The sequence below is a fragment of the Podarcis muralis genome, chromosome 1 (genome assembly GCF_964188315.1).
Source record: "Podarcis muralis chromosome 1, rPodMur119.hap1.1, whole genome shotgun sequence".
Classification (NCBI taxonomy): domain Eukaryota; kingdom Metazoa; phylum Chordata; class Lepidosauria; order Squamata; family Lacertidae; genus Podarcis; species Podarcis muralis.
In genome coordinates this window covers 48,625,924-48,647,559 of record NC_135655.1, presented here as the reverse complement: position 1 = coordinate 48,647,559, position 21,636 = coordinate 48,625,924, and the positions used below count along the sequence as shown (strand labels likewise).

At 40.9% G+C, this 21,636-nt stretch overlaps 1 protein-coding gene across 3 annotated transcripts in view; it reads left to right on the top strand.

Moving 5' to 3' along the window:
- PALS1 (protein associated with LIN7 1, MAGUK p55 family member) overlaps positions 1 to 21,636 on the top strand; it is a 54,234-nt gene that overhangs the window by 16,944 nt on the left and 15,654 nt on the right. For all 3 annotated transcript variants that reach the window (XM_028725721.2, XM_028725727.2, XM_028725733.2), the window contains 4 exons: positions 2,639 to 3,158; positions 13,455 to 13,663; positions 17,803 to 17,880; positions 18,601 to 18,747. In XM_028725721.2, the coding sequence (XP_028581554.2) occupies positions 2,756 to 3,158; positions 13,455 to 13,663; positions 17,803 to 17,880; positions 18,601 to 18,747 (837 nt within the window). In that variant the 5' untranslated portion in view covers positions 2,639 to 2,755. The remainder of the gene's footprint in view (positions 1 to 2,638; positions 3,159 to 13,454; positions 13,664 to 17,802; positions 17,881 to 18,600; positions 18,748 to 21,636) is intronic.

The following is a 21,636-nucleotide window of genomic DNA, read 5'->3' as shown; positions in this document are numbered from 1 at the left end:
AGAGAGAGAGAGAGAGAGAGAGAGAGAGAGAAATATCCTGGGCCATTAGCTGTGCTGATGATTACTGGAGACCAACATTGCCTGGAAAGTCGCAGGTTGCCTAACTCTGGCATAACATAAATGGAGTTTTTATAACTTTTAAATTGATCCTAATAATTTAAATTTAATTTAAATTTATCCTCCTAATGTTTTTCATTTTTTATTCTAATGAACCAATGTGATTGTAAACGTTTATAAATAGACCGTTTTACTTAAAATCTTTATTTTTCTGGCTTTTTTCATAGCAAAATCATGAACTATCTCCTAGTTTCTCTCGTACGTTCATACTCTATAGACAAAATAGCTTGGTGACTTACTTCTGCTTGCTTACCCTTTATGAGCTAGACATTTACTTACACATATTTGAGTTTGTAAAACCTAGTAGCTGGAATGACTTCTACTGTTCCTGAGGCCAGTGTCCCTGACTGTTAGTGTGTTTTTCTCACCCACCAATTTTCTCTCTCCTGTCAATCCACAAGGAATCTTGCTTAAAGAATGCACTTGCAAATCAATATAGTCCTGGTTATTTATGAATCTTCAGATTTTGTAGTATTACACTTTTAATTTAATAATTCAGCTTGTAATATAAAGTTAAACATATCATGTTTTCTTTATTGCTAATTACTAAGACAAGGCCAATGTACTCCTCCAGATTCTATCATTTATTTTAAGTAGATGGGAGTAAAGGGAATTAAACAGTGTAAACAGAAACTTGTTTTACTAAGTTTGAAACTTTGTCATGGTCAGTCTTTCCTTAACAGCCATCATGTACTAATTAAATGATGATCACTCAGACCATTCAGCAATAAAGTTTAAAAAAACGTACACCTCCTGTATGTCACATAATTTAAAGCCTGTGTCCTTTATGTTTATTGCATAAACCACAATATTCAAAATGAGATATGCCAACTGTGGATTGTGAACTAAAGTGGGAAGGAATCCTCCCAGTTTGAAGCCAGTGCAGAATAATCATTTTCTAAACTATAAGCTTTGAAGATGGGCATAATGAAACCAAAAACATTTTAGTCATCGTTGTTTTAACTGAACTGTTATTCTTCTGAGTAACAAAGGCAAATGGGAGAGGTCAGAAACTGATAATGGTGGTCTACAAAAGTACCGGTTTGCAACAGAGGCACAGTTAACCTGAAGCTAGGTAACAGAACAATCTAAAGGACTAGCCAGGAACAGCAGAATAGGACAGGGTGGCAGATCCACAACTGCATCTAAAGTCCTAACCCTTCCACCAGCCTTGGTAAAAGGTGTGGAGGAGAGGGCAGTTGTTCCTGACATTTTTTGCTGCATTAGCTCCATTAGTCATTGCCACCTGTGGGAACATTGCTGGTGGTAGCATGCACTTTTCCAAACTTTTATTGGGCATGGCAGGGTTCCTTTATTGTGGTGGAGTTAGTAGCTCCCACCAGCAGGCAGATCAGGGGTTAGGATTGCTGTCTTAGTTGAGGGAAGACTATGAGCCTTGAAAACTCATAGGAGGGAAATAAGGAAGCTGTCAGTGATTCCAAAAGCAGTGATAAAATTAGAGTAACAAACTTCCTGTAAATTAAATCTTCAGAACCTCCACATGCGGTCAGAATGCCTTAAAATCAAATCCTTCTGGACAGCAGTCCTACAAGAAATATGCAGAATAACTAAACAGGTATTAGAACACACCCCAGAACTGGCCATAGTGAACATTTTCCAAGATAATAATGCCCACTCACATTATAAAGAGCTCATACCCAACTTCTCAGCAGCCAGAAGCGTCATAGCCAGACGCTGGAGAGACCTGTCAGAAGTAAACATAGACCAATGGTATCAAATAGTATGGGAAACAGTTTTATTAGAAAAACTAACCAATAAACTGAAACTGACACAGGGACAAATAGGATAAGACACCTTCACCCTGGTATGGTTCCCCTTTATCACATACATAGCCCAACAAGACAACAAGAATCCACTGACAGCATACAAAGCATTTTGGCTAACCTGATCCAAAAATACACACACACACACACCACTCCAAACTAAAACAAATCTCACTGCAGCCAACCAAAGACTACCTGCCACACCTTAGGCCCCACCCCCAACCTCTCACCGCCAAAGAAATAAACAAGCAAATAGTAAGAGAACCCATACAAGTGACACTGACACAAAACCCCACACAAACACCAAGTAGAAGAATCGAAGAACAAATGAAACTGATCTGAAATAAAATACAACTTGAAAAAAGACAATGCACATATTTTGGCAAAGAAATCTTTAATATTTTTTTTAATGAACAACTAATTACTAAATCATATTATGTTGTCCTTATCCAAGTACTGATTCGCCTGTGTGCATTTCACATACAGCCTTGGGAACTTTTAGGTTACCTCCTGGTTTTGAGGGTCCTTCCCTTCCTCTGCTAGTGTAGTTATCTGCATTTGTATATGTAGCAGTGTACAAATTCCCCCAGAATATGAGCAATTGGCTTTTTACCTTGGAGGGAGAATGTGGAAATCTCTGTACCCAAGTATTTCTGCTAAATTTACTGATAGCAACTGAATGTAACTGTAGCATTAGGTGAAGTTAATTTTACTGTGTTGTTTTTATATTTTCTCAGATTTTCTTGTTGGAAATTTATTTTCATCTTGATCTGGTGACGCATATGAAGAATTGGTTCATGCTATAATGGATTTTAAGTGGTACCTTCAAGAAAATAGGCCTTATAATAGAGTTTATGTCTGACAAGTGGTACGACTTACTGCATACAACAATGACAACCTCTCATATGAATGGGCATATAACAGAAGATTCTGACAGTGAAACAAAAAATGTGGATCTTGTACCGCTTGAGGAGCCTCAGAGGCACAGAGAGATGGCTGTTGATTGCCCTGGTGATCTGGGAACCAGGATGATGCCACTGCGGAGGAGTGCTCAACTTGAGCGAATTAGGCAACAACAAGAGGACCTAAGGCGAAGGCGGGAAGAAGATGGAAAGAAACAGGAACTGGACCTTAATTCTTCTATGCGGTTGAAGAAGCTAGCTCAAATTCCTCCCAAAACTGGAATAGACAACCCTATGTTTGACACAGGCGAAGGAGTTATTCTAGAGAGCCCACATTGTGCTGTAAAAATCCTAGGTATGTATAACTTGGAATGAAACTTTTTAATGAAACTCCTGCTGGTGCCAATTGCTGCAGCTACACAGTTGATGGGGATAGACTATCACCAGACCTAACTCTGGTGCTCAGAAATTTTTCACTGGCTGCCCATATGCTACCAAGCCAGGTTCAAGGTGCTTGTATTAATTTACAAGGCCCTTAACAATTTGTGTCCAGGATACCTCAAGGATCTCCTAATCACTTATATCCCTAAATTGAACACAGGTCCCTAAATTGAACACAGGTCTTCAGGGAAGTCACTGTTAGTGGTTCCCCAAGGATCATATACACAGCCCATAACCACCAGGAGCCGTGTGTTTAGAACTGTGGGCCCAATTTTGTGGAACTTCCTTCTGGTTGACGTCAGACAGGCCCCCTCCCTACTGAACTTGCAGCATCTAATGAAGACTTTCCCCCCAGCAGGCATTTAATTTGAAGTTAATGGTTTTAATTGATTTTTAATTTTTGTATTGTATCATTGTAAACTACTTAGAGACAATTGTAGTATAGCAGTATAAATTGTTTAAATAAATAAAATTTAGGAACCATGTGCTCTGCAGGATAACATTTGGAGAGCGCTTTAAAATGCTGCTTTTATATTTGTTTTAAGTTCAGAAAGCATTTCAGAAACTTACTAGGCAAACCACATGCCAAGCATGAATATGAGATGCATACCAATGAGAGTGAACAACAGAGAGGCTCTAAGCAAAATGTTTGTATTGCAAATAAATTAATGCAAATCTAACATACTGAGATGTTAAGGAGAAATACATGGTAAGCCAAACAGCCATGCCTGGGGAGACACCAGGCAAAGGGCAACAATAATATTTGCTATGCCTGACAGGACTGGAAGTTAACAGTTAAAAATTAGTGTCGCTATACATGAACAAGCAACAAAGCTACTGCCTGGGCACATAACAACAACAACAATCCTATTATAGCTTAGCCAAAGTATGTATAACTGAAATAATCACACATTTACCCTCTGTTTATTCCACCTCCATTTTCCCATTCCTGAAGCCCTTAGTGTGCGGACCTGTCAAGAAACATGTACATGGATAGTGCTGGATAAATTAATAACTAAATGATAGTGCAGAATTTATGAAAGCAAGTATCTATTCCCCTAGGTTTGGACTATATTCCTATATACATTCCTACTGATGGGCATATTATTTGAGTAAAATGATGACCTAATATAATTGTTGTGGTAAATTAAGTGTAAAGCAGTAAGATATATAAAGGTGGTTAAAGGTAATTTTCTAGCTGCTATAATGTTAGACTGAAAGTTTTCTTTATATTATGGGAGTTGGTAAATCACACCAAACTGGGTTGTGCAAATTATTGTCTAGTTCATTTTCTGTCTCTTCAATACCTAAGTCTCTAGTTGTAGTGACCTCTGGAGGCAAAGCAGTGGCTATAACGATAGCATGTCAAGTCAGACATCATGCCACACAAGTTATGATTTGCAATCCACCTCAAACCATAATCATATATACACTAATAAGAATTGGCATTCAAAAGAACCAGGTTTGTTATGTAGGTAAAATAGCACCATCCAAACAAAGAGGAGATAGAAGCAGGGTTGATAGATTCCCACATATGACAGAAATCTGGTAACACTTTACAACTAAACCTTAAGGGAGGAACCCACACAATGCTGACTGGTTTGCAGGATGGGCACAGAAAAAGGGGTAAATGAAGTTGATTAAGGCTTGAACAGGAACACTCTACACTGAAACATTTTCTTGTAGTCCGTACCCGTAACTTCTGATTTGCGGTTTGCTAGCCAGTTGCTAACCAGCCTTTATCAATTCAGACATCACATGAAACCATGATTAAGTGTCAGTAAATATGACTGGGTAGATCGTCTTAACTGTTTTGTAGTAAGGAACTTGGGTAAAATTGCCACTGGACTTAAAAGAAAATGTTTCTGGAACTATAAGTGGTTTTTAATGAAAGTAGCTACATCCATCATAGGTAATCACAACAATATAGATATGCACTTTTACTTTCATCTGCAACAAATTATTTGTTAGCTACAATATAATAGTGTTTCAACTCTTCAGTTTAGTTACTGTTACTTTGCATCAATTTTATAAATTGTTGACCTGTGTTGCCTTTAAAGGCATTGGTTGTATTTTAACTTTACAGTGGTGCCTCGCAAGACGAAATTAATTCGTTCCGCAAGTTTTTTCTTCTTGCGAGTTTTTTGTCTTGCGAAGCACGGTTTCCCATAGGAATGCATTGAAAATCAATTAATGCGTTCCTAAGGAAACCGACTTCAGACCAGGTCCGGGGACAGTCTGTCCCCCGACCTCTTCTGAAGGCTGGGGGGGGGGGACAAGGGCTTTTCTTCCCACCCCCAGCATTTTAAAAAACCGCGGGACAGCGGAGGGCTTCTCCGCTGTCCGGGGCGATCTTAAAATGCTGGTGGGCGGCATTTTAAGATCGCCCCGGGACAGCAGAGGACTTCTCCGCTGTCCGGGGCGATTTAAAAGCCCCTGGGAAGGCAGGCAGGGGGGACAAAGACTTTTGCCCCCCGCCCGCCTTCAGAAGAGGTCCAGGACCTCTTCTGAAGGCGGGCGGGGGGCAAAGGTCTTTGCTCCCCCCGCCTGCCTTCAAAAGCCGTCGGGGACAGCGGAGAAACGTGCTGCGTTTCTCCGCTCTCCCGGGAAGGCAGGCAGGGGGAAGCAAAGCCTTTCGCCCCCCGCCTGCCTTCAGAAGAGGTCTAGGACCTCTTCTGAAGGCAGGCGGGGGGCGAAAGGCTTTGCTCCCCCCGCCTGCCTTCAAAAGCCGTCGGGGACAGCGGAGAAACGCGCTGCCCGGGGCGATTTTAAACCTGCTGTCCCGGGTTTTTTTAAATGCTGCCGGGCGGCAGCGTAGGCTTCGCTCCTGCCCGCCAGCATTTTAAAATCGCCCTGGACAGCGGAGAAGTCCTCCACTGTCCCGGGGTTTTTAAAAAACCTCTCCGCCCCCCCCGGCAGGCTTCGGAAGGCTGCTCCGAAGCCTGGTGGCGGGAGCATCCTTCGGAGCATCCTTCCGAAGCCGGGCGGTGGGAGGAGGTGTTACCGCCCCGCCGCCCGGCTTCGGAGCAGCCTTCCGAAGCCGGGCGGCGGGAGGAGGTGTTCTCGCCCCGCCGCCAGGCTTCGGTGCAGCCTTCCGAAGCCGGGCGGCGGGAGGAGGTGTTCCCGCCCCGCCGCCAGGCTTCGGAGGAGGTCCGAGGACAGTGGGGAAGACGCGCTGCGCTTCCCCGCTGTCCCGGAGATTTCCCTATGGGCTTTCGTCTTGCAAAGGAAGCCCATAGGGAAATTCGTTTTGCGAAGCGCCTCCAAAACGGAAAACCCTTTCGTCTAGCGGGTTTTCCGTCTTGAGAGGCGTTCGTCTTGCGGGGCACCACTGTATAAATATGACTTAGAGCAGGGGTCAGCCAACTTTTTCAGCAGGGGGCCGGTCCACTGTCCCTCAGACCTTGTGGGGGGACCATTTGGGGGGGGGTGATGCAAAGGGCACCATGAGCCCCTGTGGCTGCTTACCTGTGTCTTGCGAGCGGCAGGGGCTGGAGGCGTTGGGGTGATGAGCAGCGCACGAAAGGGCTCTGGAGAGGGGCTGCTTAAAATGGTGGCCGCTTGAGTGCTGCTGCTGCTGCTGCTGCTGCTGCTGCTGCTGCTGCTGCTGCTGCTGCTGGCACCAACAAAGCCCAGCCTCCTTCCTCCTCTAGGCAGGGCAGGGAGAAGCTAGGAGGAGGGAGGGAGAAGCTGTCGCTGCTGTGTGAGGGAGAAGGAGGGAGAGGGAAAGAACACATGCTGGCGATCCACGCAGCAATTCCCGGACCGTCCGTGGGCCAAATCCAGAAGGCAATTGGGCCTGATCCAGTCCGCGGCCCTTAGTTTGCCTACCCATGACTTAGAGCAAGCAGTCTGATCCTGTTGCTGTGGTGATGAGGAGAGATTTAATTTGAGAAAATGCTACAGTTGTGACTTGATTTTTGCAGACCTGTAACCAGTCTTAGATACAGTATATGTAGGGGGTCCAGTATTCATTCTCTTAATTCTGTATTTCATTAAAAGATTCTGCTTTCTGTAGCCAAAGTCCTAACCAATGCCCAGGCATTGATCCTCCAAGCTTCATTTTTCTCTGCATGGAAATGCTGCAGAATTGTTATGTGTATTTGACTGCATTCTGCCTTATGGTTTTTACTCATGAGAGTGTTCTGCTAAATTCCTAACAGATACAGTGTCATGCAGGGAGGATTAATATATGTGAAAGCCCATCACAGCAGGTGTGGAATGGCTTAATCTCTGCTGAGAGAGAACCCATCCAAGGATGGCTTTCACTATTTGGAAAAGCTCTGCCAGATGGGACTTCATGGAGACATTGGCAACTGTCACCAAAATACAGCCTGAGTAGCATTCACAGCCTAGGCATTGGTTAGGACCTACCAGTCGGCAAAGCTCTTGTTCCATGTGTAGTCCTTCTTGATACCATTTACATGTTGGTTCTGTAGGGTGGCAAGCCACTGAGGCTGGCTTGAGCGTGCTTACAGATTAGTCCCATCAGTTCATTCTGATGGGTTTGTGGGGAGAAAGTCCCAAAGGTCTAGAATTCTTTTGGTTGCATCCAGATCTTTGACATTAACTTGCTAAAGCAACCTTCAGAATAGGGATTTCCTTCAGCAGGGGTGGAAAGGGTTAAACAACATCTGCAGGGATTATGGTTTTTCACCTGTTTTAATATTTTTTGACTCTGTCTTTCTTCAGTCTCCAGTAAAATAAGACTGACATTTTATGCATTAGTGCATAAATACTAGAATAAATACTTGCTAATTTGAGGAACTTGTAAGGGAAATACCCACATTTATGTGAAATTTTGCAGATCACATGTAAGTGAGGTCTCAAGTCTTCAGCCTTCAAAGTAGTTGTGCTTACGAGTAACTGAATATTGACATCTTTAAATTTCAAAGGGTAGAAGAAAATAAGCACTAAAGAACTGCAGTGTGTATTTATAGCATGGATTTTTCTGTAAGCGTGGCATATTTTCTGCTTTCCAGATTCAACATTTGACACTTTTGCTGATCTTCAAAACAAAATTCTAGCTTGCTCTGAAAGCTGTCAAACTTGGTTTAAATGTGTGGCTGTGTAAAGAATTCTATATCTTTTATGTTATTTTATTTTATATTTTATTTTATATTTTATTTTATTTTATTTGGAAAGGAACATTGTTCCTTCCCTCACTAGTTTGTCATATGAGTAAAGGTAAAGGTAAAGGTACCCCTGCCCGTACGGGCCAGTCTTGACAGACTCTAGGGTTGTGCGCCCATCTCACTCAAGAGGCCGGGGGCCAGCGCTGTCCGGAGACACTTCCGGGTCACGTGGCCAGCGTGACATCGCTGCTCTGGCGAGCCAGAGCCGCACACGGAAACGCCGTTTACCTTCCCGCTAATAAGCAGTCCCTATTTATCTACTTGCACCCGGGGGTGCTTTCGAACTGCTAGGTTGGCAGGCGCTGGGACCGAGCGACGGGAGCGCACCCCGCCGCGGGGATTTGAACTGCCGACCTTTCGATCAGCAAGCCCTAGGCGCTGAGGCTTTTACCCACAGCGCCACCCGCGTCCCTTTGTCATATGAGTACTTTTCCTCAAAAATCATAAATGAATACAGTGGTACCTCGGGTCAAGTACTTAATTCATTCCGGAGGTCCGTTTTTAACCTGAAACTGTTCTTAACCTGAAGCACCACTTTAGCTAATGGGGCCTCCTGCTGCTGCTGCTGTGCCGCCGGAGCAGTATTTCTGTTCCCATCCTGAAGCAAAGTTCTTAACCTGAAGCACTATTTCTGGGTTAGCGGAGTCTGTAACCTGAAGCGTATGTAACCTGAGGTACCACTGTAAATCAAACACTTCACCTGTTGATATACCATACTTTTCCATCTATAAGACTCCCCCATGTATAAGACCCCCCCTTATTTTGGGGGACTCAGTTTTAAGAAAATGAGGGGAGATGGCACAAAGTTGTTGAGCTTTTCACCCCATGCAGCTGCGGGCAGGAAACACTCCCTAGACCGTTTCCCTCACGCTGTGGCATTGGGGGAAGCTCCCGCCAGCCAGCCAGTTGGCTGGAGCGCAACTTCCCCTGATGTTGCTGCACGCAGGAAACAATCTAGGGAGTGTTTCCCGCTTGCAGCGGCATCGGAGGAAGCCAGCCAGCTGGTTGGCTGGAGCGCGATTTCCCCTGATGCTGCTGCGCACGGGAAATGATCTAGGGAGTGTTTCCTGCGTGCAGTGGCATCGCGGGAAGTTGCGCTCCAGACAACCAGCGGGCAGGTGTGCTGCTCCCCCCCCCCATGCCACTATCTGTGTATTGGACAACACCAGGTTTTTTTACACCATTTTTGAGTCAAAAAACCTTGTCTAATACACAGAAAAATACGGTATTACTGTTCTGTATGTTAAGCGTAAGCGATTCTGCATTTTTAATAACACATACTTACACAGGACTATAGTTTCTGTTTGCATTTGTATTTTTCTTCAGGATGCAAGTTGACTATAGTTTGAATTTTGTTTTTCAAGGAAGGGAGCAAAAAACAACAACCATGCAGCTATTCCCTCCTCTTCCTCATTTCTTTTTTTACTTTAAATATAGCTGCTTTTAGATTTTGTCATATTTAAATCATGCATGCATTGCCTTGGGTTGTAAAGTTCCAAAGAAAATAGTCCTTTTACCTGTTAATTACTAGTGATGTTCCCAAATAAGAATTTGCTTCAGAGAGCAGGGCATATATTATAGCCTGTCCTACTTTTCAGAGATGCCTAGTTCAACATTTATTTAATATGACCCAGCACAATTTCCTCTGCCTCCTTCAAATCTGCTTTCCTGTCATGCTGAAAAGGAATCCTCCCCTTAGTTGCACTTCTGTTTATTCTCTGGTATTAATTTGAGTGATATGCACATTGGATGTCTACCCTGTCGCTGCTGAAATCAGAAAATATAGAGTATCGCATAAGGTAAAAGTAACAGTTCCAAAGTATTGTGAAGAAATCTTGCTTTATTGTGAGTAAACCATGTTCTCTTCAAGTTTGGGAGAGGAAGGGTGGACAGCTTTTTCCTTCTGCTAGCATATCTTTGTACTTATTGAGATGCTGCTCTGCTTCAGACCTTTGTCCACTGTCAGCATGAGAGAAGAGCTAAAAAGCTCCTGTATTTATATTTTCTTTTAATTTTTGTAAGCCTATATTTTCTTTTAATTGTGGAAAGCTGTGGGGAGTAAATATTAATGTATGACTCATCGCTTTAGCTAGAAAATGGGAGTTATTGTGATGTATCTATATTTTTAAGACCAACATACCAAATCTAGAATTAAACTTGTAATGCCTATGTTGCTGTTTGTGAAGCCAAGATAGAATAGGGTTGTCTTTACTGTATGAGAACAGTGGGATGTTTTTGCTCTCTTACCTTTTCAACATTCACTCTTATTGCAGTCCTTCTTTAGCCTCTTAAGGTGTTCATATTTTGTGAGAAGAGGTGGTGCTTGAGGGAAATTCTCACCACCACCACCACACACATTCTGTGTGTGTGTTGTGGGGGGGGGGGCAGCCTTCGTGCTCTGTTCTGGGTTCTTTGAGCTGCCAGAGTTCATATCTGGAAGAGAGAGAATACAGGAGCACAAGAAGGTGTTATAAGAGCCTTGTTTTTGTTGAGAGGAGGTGGTTATGCAGAAGAGGCAAAATGCTAAGCAGGCTAATGTACTCATCACATGTGTATTAATAATTTCTGAGGGTGGGGCAGGGAGAGAGAAATGTTTCTGCAGAGTTAAGATTACACTGCAGTTATGGGTACAAATTGCTTATCAATTCATATTAACATATTAAACTGGCTTGCGTGTCACATTCAGCCATAGGTTAACTCAAAAGACTCTGCTTCACTCCTCCCCTGCTCCTTTCTTTAGTGTGCTAGGAAACAAACCAGAGGCTTCTCTTTCCACAATATGTGAACCTGTGCTCATGGTTTCTTTTTCTCCCAACAAACTACAATGGTAAACTCATTTACTTTAAATCAGAGTTTATCCTATGGTTTAAAATGACATATGAACCAGGTCATTCACTTTCAACAGAGTGTGTCTTTTGGCTACTTTTTATGTTGACTTTCATTAAATGTTTCTGATAAAATATGCATGTCACCTATGTCTAGACATTACTTACTTTGAAACTCTTCTAAAGAATGATAGCAAATCTTTACTACTTTTCAAAGTGCAAAATGAGATAAAAATCATTTATGTTCCAATGAGAGTTCACAACTCAGTAATTCATTTTCTGTTCTCTTTTCCTTTCATATTTCAGGCTGTGTGTGTGTGTGTGTGTGTGTGTGTGTGTGTGTTGTGGAATGATAGAGCTATCTCTGCCTTATCCTCTGCTCCACCTCCCCCACAATTAAACTATTTGGCTTTAAGCCATAAGAAAGTTGTGACTTTTATATCCATAGAACTGACAACAGTGCATAATTTATCTTCCTTTGTGTAATCATCTGAGTATATACTACAGTGGTGTTATGAACCCTTCCTGTTCAGGAAAAACAGTCTCATGAGTGTGAGCAGTTCTGAATTAAGTTGTGTGGGACACCCAGAAGAAGTGGCATGAAGTTCCAGGGAGGAATAGGTTCCTAAAGCAAGTGCTGCTACTACCAAACAAGACCTACATAGACTGTTCCTTGATCGTGGACCCTTAGTGATCTACATCGGATTAATGTAGGTGACTGCCCTTGTAATGCCCTGACGTCCAATATGACTTGAGAAGGGAGTTCAGAAAGAGTTGCTTCTTTGTATGTGACTTCTTTTCTTCTTAATGCCAGTGTTGGATTTACTACACAAGCACACAATAGCAGACTGCATACACATAGCTGCATGCAAGGCTATCTTCCCATCCATCCTTCTGTGCAAGTTTATTAGGGTCAAGTTTTGCCACCTGAGAAGGCAGTATAGGTTTAGAAGGATGCAGGTTCAGAAACTCTGACACTCATAATGGTAACAATGACCTTATTTGCACATCAAATAAACTCCTGTTAATGTGAACTCCCGTTGCTCTGACCCAGCTTCTGCCAACCTAGCAGTTCAAAAGCATACCAGTGCAGGCAGGCAGGCAAACAGTGTTTCTATGCACTCTGGCACTTGTCATGGTCCTCTGTGCACCATTAGCAGTTTAGTCATGCTGGTCACATGACCTGGAAAGCTAGCTGTGGACAAACGCCAGCTCCCTTGGCCTGAAGTGACATGAACACCGCACCCCATAGTCACCTTTGACTGGACTTAACTGTCCAGGGATCCTTTACCTTTACCTTGCACATCACAGCAAACCACAGTGAGTTGTTTACCATGAACACACTGAACTCTCCTGTTTTGCTCTTCCCTGGTATTACATGAGAGAAATAAATCACAATTCTTGACTGAGCATTGTATCTGAAATAGGGTTTTGTTTGCACTCCAAACAAGCCACAATGTGAAGCCAAAGTTTCACTGTGGTTTAGTGCAGAGGTGAGGAACCTCTAGCCCATGGGTCATTCTTGGCCCCCAGGGGGTCCAGTTTGGCCCGTGAGGCTATTTTTCCAAAATCATGTCCACCTGTCAATCTGCTGATATCGTGCATGTCATCTGATGCCCAGGAGGGCAGGGTTCAATTTTGCCTTTGCTGTGCACCTGTTTCCAGACAAAGCAGCAAAATTTAATCCCCTGCACATCAGCTGATGACTGAGGGTTAAATCTTGCTCAGTTGGGATCTCTAGCATTTCCCCTGCTGTATAGCAAAGCAAGCAGCCACGGGTTTTTTGCAAGTTGTCTGATTTTTGTAAGCCTTTTCATTAGGAGCCAACTCATGTGTGATGTGGAATTGCAGTAATTAAGTACATTTACATTTAAAACACATCTGAACTTTACTGTGATGTATGAACAGCGCCATTGTGTAATCCACCATTGATCTTACCATACTAATGTTGGAATTTATTGGACACTAATTATGACTTGAAGCAATATGCTAAAAAGCATAGAAAAGATACATTGTTGAATAATAATTTTATACCACTGTTAACTGAGGTTTATCAAGCCTAATATTTATAATAGCAAAAATAATTTGAAAAGGGCAGTTTTAATTTTTTCCCCTGCAAAGCCTTGCTCTTCTATTTGTGCCTTTCATCTTATATCATAACCAGTTCTTCAGAATGAGGCTTTTTCTTTTTTTTTGTTTCATTTACCTTATATATTGAGGCTAAGTAATGTATTTCAATTTTCTTTTTAGAAGTTGAGGAGCTTCTATCATCTCTGAAACATGTTCAGCACACCCTGGTAGATCCCCAAAGCCAAGAGGAAATAGCTCTAATTTTACAGCTGGTTCAAAACACCGACTTTCAAAATGCATTTAAAATACATAATGCTGTTACCGTGCATATGAACAAAACCAGTCCACCATACCCACTTATCTCCAATGCGCAAGAGCTTGCACAAGAGGTATGTATAGTGTACATTTGCATCCAATAATGAAACTAGTAGTAGCTTATTTCAAATTGCCAGTCATAACTATGTCATTAAAATAGGGAGGGGAACCAGCATATAGCATGTATTACTATCTGTTTTCTTTGTCCAGAAGAAAATAACATCAGGCTCTGAGAAGGTAGAAGTTTTATCAGTAGAAATGTAAGATGGCACACAACAGTGTTCAGTATCCTAATTGATTTAAAAGATATCTCTGTTCTTCTGCAAGCTTCCTCGTTTAGGCTTCGTACTTCGGATACAATTCAATACCCAGGACCCAAAGGATCATCTGACTAGTTATGCATGCCGAAATGGACACTGAGCTTATTACTGTTGTGTCTTAAACAGCAGTCTACCATATCTCATTTCAAATAACCTAAGGAGTCTCCCAAAAGCACATTTTGGTATGGAGTGGTAGTCTGGTCAGAGAAATAGTTTAAAGTTTCACTGTAAACCCCCAAACCCTTGTATGTTCTTAAAGTAGCTCATAAGATCCTGGCCAAAAACTAAATAACATCAGCATTGTATGCTATTCAGCATTGAATTGCTTTTACTAAATTAATAGCCTCTAAAAAAGAAAGTGTATTGCAGATAAAGCAGCTTACTATAACAAACCAGTGTTTTGGTTATCACCTAAATAGGTGCTTGAAGCAAGCCTTTACCTTTTCTGCTTCTACCACTTCTGGCAATTTGTTCTATTTTTCTAACACATTTAAATTAGTAAAGGAAGCAAAAGTTAACATGGACTTGGCAGTAAATGTCCACTTTTCTTGTTACTACCAGGCTGATAGTAGCAGACACTGCATGTGTAATTTTTACAAATGTGAAGCAATTGCATGCAGGCACAGATCTGAGTTCATTCAGTACCTCAACAAATCAGCTAGTGAGTCTTGTTAACTTAAATTCTGTAGAATGAATTGGATTTTGTTTCTGCTAATGTTCAGAAGACTGACAACTACTGCTACTTTGGACTAGCCAGTTATATAAAGTACTTTAACAGCCTATATGTTTATTTTGCTACTTTGAATGTTTACATTGCTTCTTGCCATCTGGAATTCCTGGGATGTTTGAGATGTGGATGGCTTTATTAATACTATTTTTTTAAAATAATAAGAATAATATTTAGAATATATAATAGATGTAAAGTATTCAAAGCATTTCAGGCTAAAATATATTTTGCTTGTTGAGATTCTATTTTTTCATACACAGATACTGTGCATTCTGTTATATCTGAATAGCTTACAAAATTGAGCAAACATTTATTAGGATGCCTTGTCTTATAACAAAAAGAAAACAATATTAGTTTTTATCTATCTAATGAAAATATGGCTGCAATTTTAAGAACAGTCTATTTTGAACAGATACTTTGCAAGGTCCCTATGAGAACTGGAAGCCTGGGTCAATAACAATAAATAACTCTCCTAAGTTTTTTCATGTTCAATACCACAAGAAAATAGGACCAGCTGCTTAATTTGAGGTCTATGTCTGTATCAGAAGAGCCCTCATTTTTTTAGTTTTCCTTTTAAAAAGGGCCATAAGAAAGTATTTTCAATAGCTTGGATAAGTGCATGGATGCTGTGCATATGCCCTACTGGGAGGCATTCCTTGTACTTTCTGACTAATATTCAGAATAGAGTATGTTGTTTGCTTTATTGCTTAAATGTGAGTACTGTGTAGGATAATTCTCAATCCAACTATTTCCTCACTGTTGTTACGGACAAAAGGTAGTTTTAATAACAAGGCAAGGAAAATATGATTTATCTATTTTTCTGAAACTTTAATTTAATTAGGAGGCTGAGCAAAGCATGCAGGCTTAAGGAATTTATGTGGAGATTAACTCCCTAAAATAATGTGGTGCACTCTGTCTCTGTTATAAAAATAGCTGTTGAACATCAAATTTAATTACATTGATTTTAAAGCCAGTTAAACGCGGCAAAATTGAGGGCTAGGATTAGGGGGAAATAGTCTGAGTGTTGAGCCTCAAAGATCAGCTGATGCAAGATTCAAGAAAGTAGTTTCTGGCATGGAATGCTCTGTCGCACATTGGCAAGATATTAAAATTCTAGACCCCATAGCATAATAATAGAGTGGACCTTCTAAGTGACAGTTTGTTTAGGATTTCTAAGGAAGAAATGTTTGTTTGTTTATAAAAGCACTTCTATGCTGCTTTTCACATGACGTACCAAAGCGGTGTACAGCATGTTTAAAACAACATTGCATTAAAACAAATAAAAATATGTAGAAAAGTAGTCATATAATAAATGCAGGAAATGGAGAGTAAACAATCCAGCACTCAACAATCTACAGATACCTGGGTGAACAAAAAAGTTGTTAATTGCTTGCAGAAACACATTACTGAGGGGAAACTATTTCACAACATGGGCACCGCTGTAGTGAGAGCCCTTTGCTGGTTGTTGCTAGATAGATCAGAGGAGGCCATGGAAGGGACTCTCTGAAGATCTTAGTTGACTGGTTCCCAGATTCTTTAGGCCCTTATGTAAATAACAGAACTTTAAACTTGGCTTGGGAGCAAATTGACCATCAGTACAGTTCATTCAGGAGAGGTGTTACATGCATGCAGTAGGATGTGCTAGTAAGCAACCTACCCATGGTATTCTACACTAGTTGCAGCTTCCAAACCAAGTCTCAGGGCAGCCCCACATGGACAGCTTGTTACAGCAGTCTAATCTTGAGTTTACCAGCATGACTGTGGCTAAACTGTAATCATCCAGAAGGAATTGTAGTTGGCATACCAGCCAGAGCTAGTAAAAGATGCTCTTTGCCACTGCACTTACATGGACCTCCAGTAAGTAACAATGATGGTTCTCAGAGAAACCCCAAACTGCATACTTGTTCTTTCAGGGAAAGTGCAACCCTGCCCAGAATAAAAAATACACCTGATCCCTGGATCTCTGAACCACGCATTCACATGGCCTCTGTGTTGTACATCCTAACTGCCCAATAGACTCAGCCTGTTTTAAGCAAGACTCCTTACAGATCTGAATGTCAGTCTGTAAAGCAATTAACTTTTCCAGGGTATGGGAGTTAATATAGTAGTGCCAAACGTCCCCCAATATTCACACACATTTTTTTGCTGTTCCACCTCGATTTCTGGTCCTCCCCCCTCTTTTTTAACTGTTAACAAGGTATTGATGGTGGATCAAAGCTAGTGCCACACTGGTTTTGAAGGAAACATCATTCACTTTGAAGTACAGAAATGAGTGTGATCTGTATATTCTGCAGACATCCTTTCTCTTTGAAATTATTTTGCCTGTCTCATAGCCTCAATCGTGAATATTTTTTCAATGAAAATGTTATGAATACTGAGGATTTGATTCAACCAACTAGTCCCACTAACAGAAGCCCACTCAATGACTTCTGCCAGCACAACAGGGCCTTTCCCCTCTCTTCCCCATGTGTGCCCCCCAAATTGGTTCAGGGGGATCAGGAGAACCCTCAGAACAGCAGGCTTAGATGGAGAGGGGAGATTGCTCCATCTCTGCAAGCAGAAATGATGGAGCAATCTCCTTAGTGCTATGTTGAATCCCTCTCATGCATTCTAGCTCATGCATGTCTGTCAAAATAGAAATTTGTGTAGCCATTCCTTTATTATTTTATTTTTATTTTTTTAATCTGATATAAAGTGTTATATAGAAAAATCAGCATCAGCTCATAGAAAAACAAACTGGTAGCTTTGGGTGGAGTCTCATATTTGTAGAATTAGATGTATCCATGGGTAGAGAGATATTTAGTGGAGATGTTGCAGGAGGGGGATGTTCAGCTCTGCCCTGTCAGCCCTGCCCTCTCACCAGTATTCACTCTGCAAGCCTATTTCCAGACTGGCCTAGCTAGAGGAAAAATAATTGTGGTTGGAAGAAAGGGTTAAACACTCTCACTCTCTCTTGCTCTTAAAAGTGTCTGTGTGTATGTTCTTTAGTCTATGAAAATGGTTTGGGAACCAGTGTTTGTTTATGTAACATGAAGTTCTGCCTTTTTTAATTCTGGAAATGTATTCTTACAGGGTGTAGGAATGTATTCTTATTTCAGGTGTTTGTGTGTGTTATGGGGTAGGATATTAGACATCATCGTATTTTTGGTGTTCACCTGTGTTTCAGGTACAGAGTGTTTTGAAGCCAAGCCATCAGAAAGATGGATTGGAACTTAATTCTTTATTGAATGCCCCTCATATTCAGGTAGGAATAAATTGTTTATTTGCAAATGAAAAAACATTTCCATTGTTTTCTTATGTCTATGTATTGTAAATTTCAGCAGCAACAACAATTGTAAATTTGTATTGTAAATTGTAAATTGTATTGTAAATTTCAGCAACAACAACAATTGTAAATTTCAGACTTTTCCCCCCCTGCCTAATATAGTAAAGTTCCATGGTCATGATTCAAATAAATAATAGTTGCATACTGCAAAAACACACCTAAACAGTAGCTTTCCTTTTTGACTAAAAACTTCGAAATTCCAGCTACATAAGTTCTCTGCTATGTGTGCATCCTGCTATTTTGAAGTTTTGCCAGTAAGATACAGGTATGAGTCAAACATCTCATGAGGAATGTGCAGCTGCCTCATGTGCTACACCTTCACAGGACAACTGCAATTAAAAATTAAAACAAAAACAAATGGGCAACAGCTATTTTCTGTTGTAATAATGGTCACAGCCTGCATTTATGAAAGCACAGTCCTTTGTTCATTCAACCATAATTCTTGGTTATAGCTCTGTTATGTAGCTACCCATCCACGCTGAAAGCAAGAGAAAACATGTATGATATGACTGCCTTGGACCATAGCCTGCACGTTGAATCTTTATCTGCTTGGATTTTTTAAAGTGTCCCACTTATAATAAATTACCTCTAATGTGTGAATATCGCTTTCTATAAATGGCACTGTTTGTTTTACACTAGGCACTGCTGTTGGCTCATGATAAAGTTGCTGAGCAGGAAATGCAACCAGAGCCAGTGACGGATGAAAAGATTTATGAGAATGTAGGTCTGTATGGAGGAGAGACAGTTAAAATAGTTCGCATTGAAAAGGCTAGAGATATTCCATTGGTGAGTATACTAAGGCAAGAGAGCCAATAAAAAGATGAATACCATAGTACTTTCGTATTACTCGGTCTGATCTCTGTGGCACATTCTCTCTTTTAAAAAATGCTGACACACTCGGATATAAGAAAGGACAGGTGCAAGTACCTTTTCTTAGGGTGATCCCAGATTCTGCTTTTAATGTGCAATTGACATGCCTTCTTCATGAAATTGTACAGTTGACCCACATGGCACTGTGATCTGTTTGTAATCCTCCCATATTTTCCTAGTCTGCATCCATCTTTTTTCTTACCTTGGAAGGTCTTATGAGGAGCATCACAATATTTTTGCAAATGTGGATGGGAAAATGTGCAGTTGGTGAACAGTAAGAGGAGTTACCCTGAAGAGGATGAATGAGGTTTAGGGGTATCCTTCCTTTATTTATTATTTGCCCTGCATTCCTGATTCAGAGCTGTTTTTTTCTCCTTTCCCTTGATCTAAAACAGCTGGAACACTGGCTCTCAACTAATTAATTGCTTCCTGGAACTAAATGTCCTTAGCCCCCACACTTCAATTAGGTTTTTAATGAGGGAAAATTCGGCTGTGCTGTTGCTTTTATAAAACGGTTACACGTATTTTCAGGGGTTCCTTAGTGCTCCCCTTGAAAACAGCAGTTCTTAATTGGAGTAAAATCAGTATCCTTACATTGTGGGTTTTTAAAGTTTTTTATTGTGTTCATGTGTGAGGATAGCAATGACAGTATATAGAAATAAAAATCTCAAACTACAAATGAAATACAAGATATAATCTTGTATGATATAATATCTCACACATATATATATCTTATCTAAATCTTACATTATGGTCCTCAGTGTATTCTAATGTATTCATAGTCGGTTAAGACATCACTCCAGCCACACCCTTCTCACCACTTCTGGAAATGTCTCATATTCTCCATTGTCCATTGTTATTGAATAAAGTCTCAGCACACAGCTCTAAAAACCTGTGGCTGTGCTCTACATAAAGGTACCAAATCAGACTGGATAACTGTTAATAAAGTGAATCACAGGATCTGGCTGCTCCTTGTAGCCTCTTGGGTGAAATAATGCCTAAAGACAACTTGCAGTTGCACCTCTGATTTTTTAAAAAAATGAATACAGGTACAGGGTGGGAGGCTTTCCTCAGAATCTTCTCTGTTCCTTATATGCTCCTAGAAAACACAGTGGGAAGGTTTGCCCCCCACAAACAGAAAGGGAGGAAGCTGGGGAGAGAAGAGATCTGCCTCCCCCCTCCATATAGAGCAATGTCCCATGACAGTCACCATCATCTGCAGTTCTTTTTTGAAAAATGAAAAGATGTTGCTGCCAGCCTTCCCTTTTCCTGCCATCTTGGATTAGGAATAAAGGAGTTCAAGTTTCTAGGCAGATTTTTCCTTAACCCTCTTACCTCTCTTCACAATGTACAAAGCATTGCTTAGAGCTCACTCTTTATATGTGTATCTGTATGTACATGCACAGTCAGCCCATGGCACAATTTTTTCAGTTTTCCATAGTGAAATAGCACAACTAAGTGTTGTTTTTTAAATGACTTAATGCACTCAGGAGCAGCTTTGAACAGCAGTGGTAATAGGTCTAAGTTTCCAGCTTTTGACAAGGAGAGGACGCTGTAGCTGGCAAAGAGATTGGGTTGTCAAAGGTTTATTGATGTACTGTACATGCACATACCACCCCAAGCCACAAATCATATCTTCCTCATGCACACTACTAAAATGTCTGAGAAGCAACAGCTTCAAAAATGTTGAGAGAATGAGTGTGCGGCGATAATAAGAGGTGGGAAAATGAGAGGAAGCAATACCTTCCACACAACTATTTCATTCCTGCACTTTAAGGTGAGATGGACACTTTAAGAAGCAGGAGACCTCTTGGAGAATAGACGACCAACTGCAGTTCCACTTGTAATCTATAGTGCAAGAGCATTAATTTGTAGCACTTCTGATTTTGTGGAATGGAACATGAAATTGATGGCTCATGTTCTCAGGCTATGCTGAAAATTTAATTATATCCTATTGTTGGAAGACCTAGGTGGTGGTTTTCATTTTTGCTTGTTTGTAGAATCACGTTTTTATTGGAAAATTGAACTTAATTGCCTGTTCCTGTATTCCCTAAGGTACCTCTCAAATCTGATCAGTGACTGAAGCTACAGTATTTCGAATTTAAGATACAGATTTGGTAGTGCTACTGTGTTTCTTCATACACTAGTATTTTCCTCACTGCTTTATGCATTTCAGAATTTCCATGTGGTAATTTATAACAAAGATCAATAAGCAAGCATGCCTAGGCTGCACCTTTTGGTAGTTCCACTAGGACATGTTCAAGTCTCAACCCTCATCACCACCTAAACAAGGTTTCTGGTGTTGTGGATCAGAAAGAATAATAAAATGTCACTTCATGGGGATGAAATGATCCTTTACTTGTTCCCCTCCAACGCTGTGGGTAACTGTCCTTGACTACGGCTATATAGCAACAAAAGGAAAGGGCAGCTTTTAACTCATTGAGCCACAAGTATTGATGCTAATGTAACACATTCTTTAATTAAAAAAGATTGGTTACAACAAAGATTGCTTACAACAAAATACCCAAGGCAAAGTCCTTAGCATAGATTTGATTTAACAGCACCATTACTACATGAGGTGCTGCAAGACCCTCCCTGTCTTGTTCCTTTAATTGCAATCATTAAATGTTTTTAATAGTGACTGCATGATCATTTCACATTCTCTTCTTAAAATGTCAGTGTGGCAAATCCAGAATAACAGTAATAAATCTATTAAATGTCATATCATCTAGAAGCACAACAAGATAGCAATATAAGAGCATCATAAAAACAGTGTACAGTGGTGCCTCGCAAGACAAAATTAAT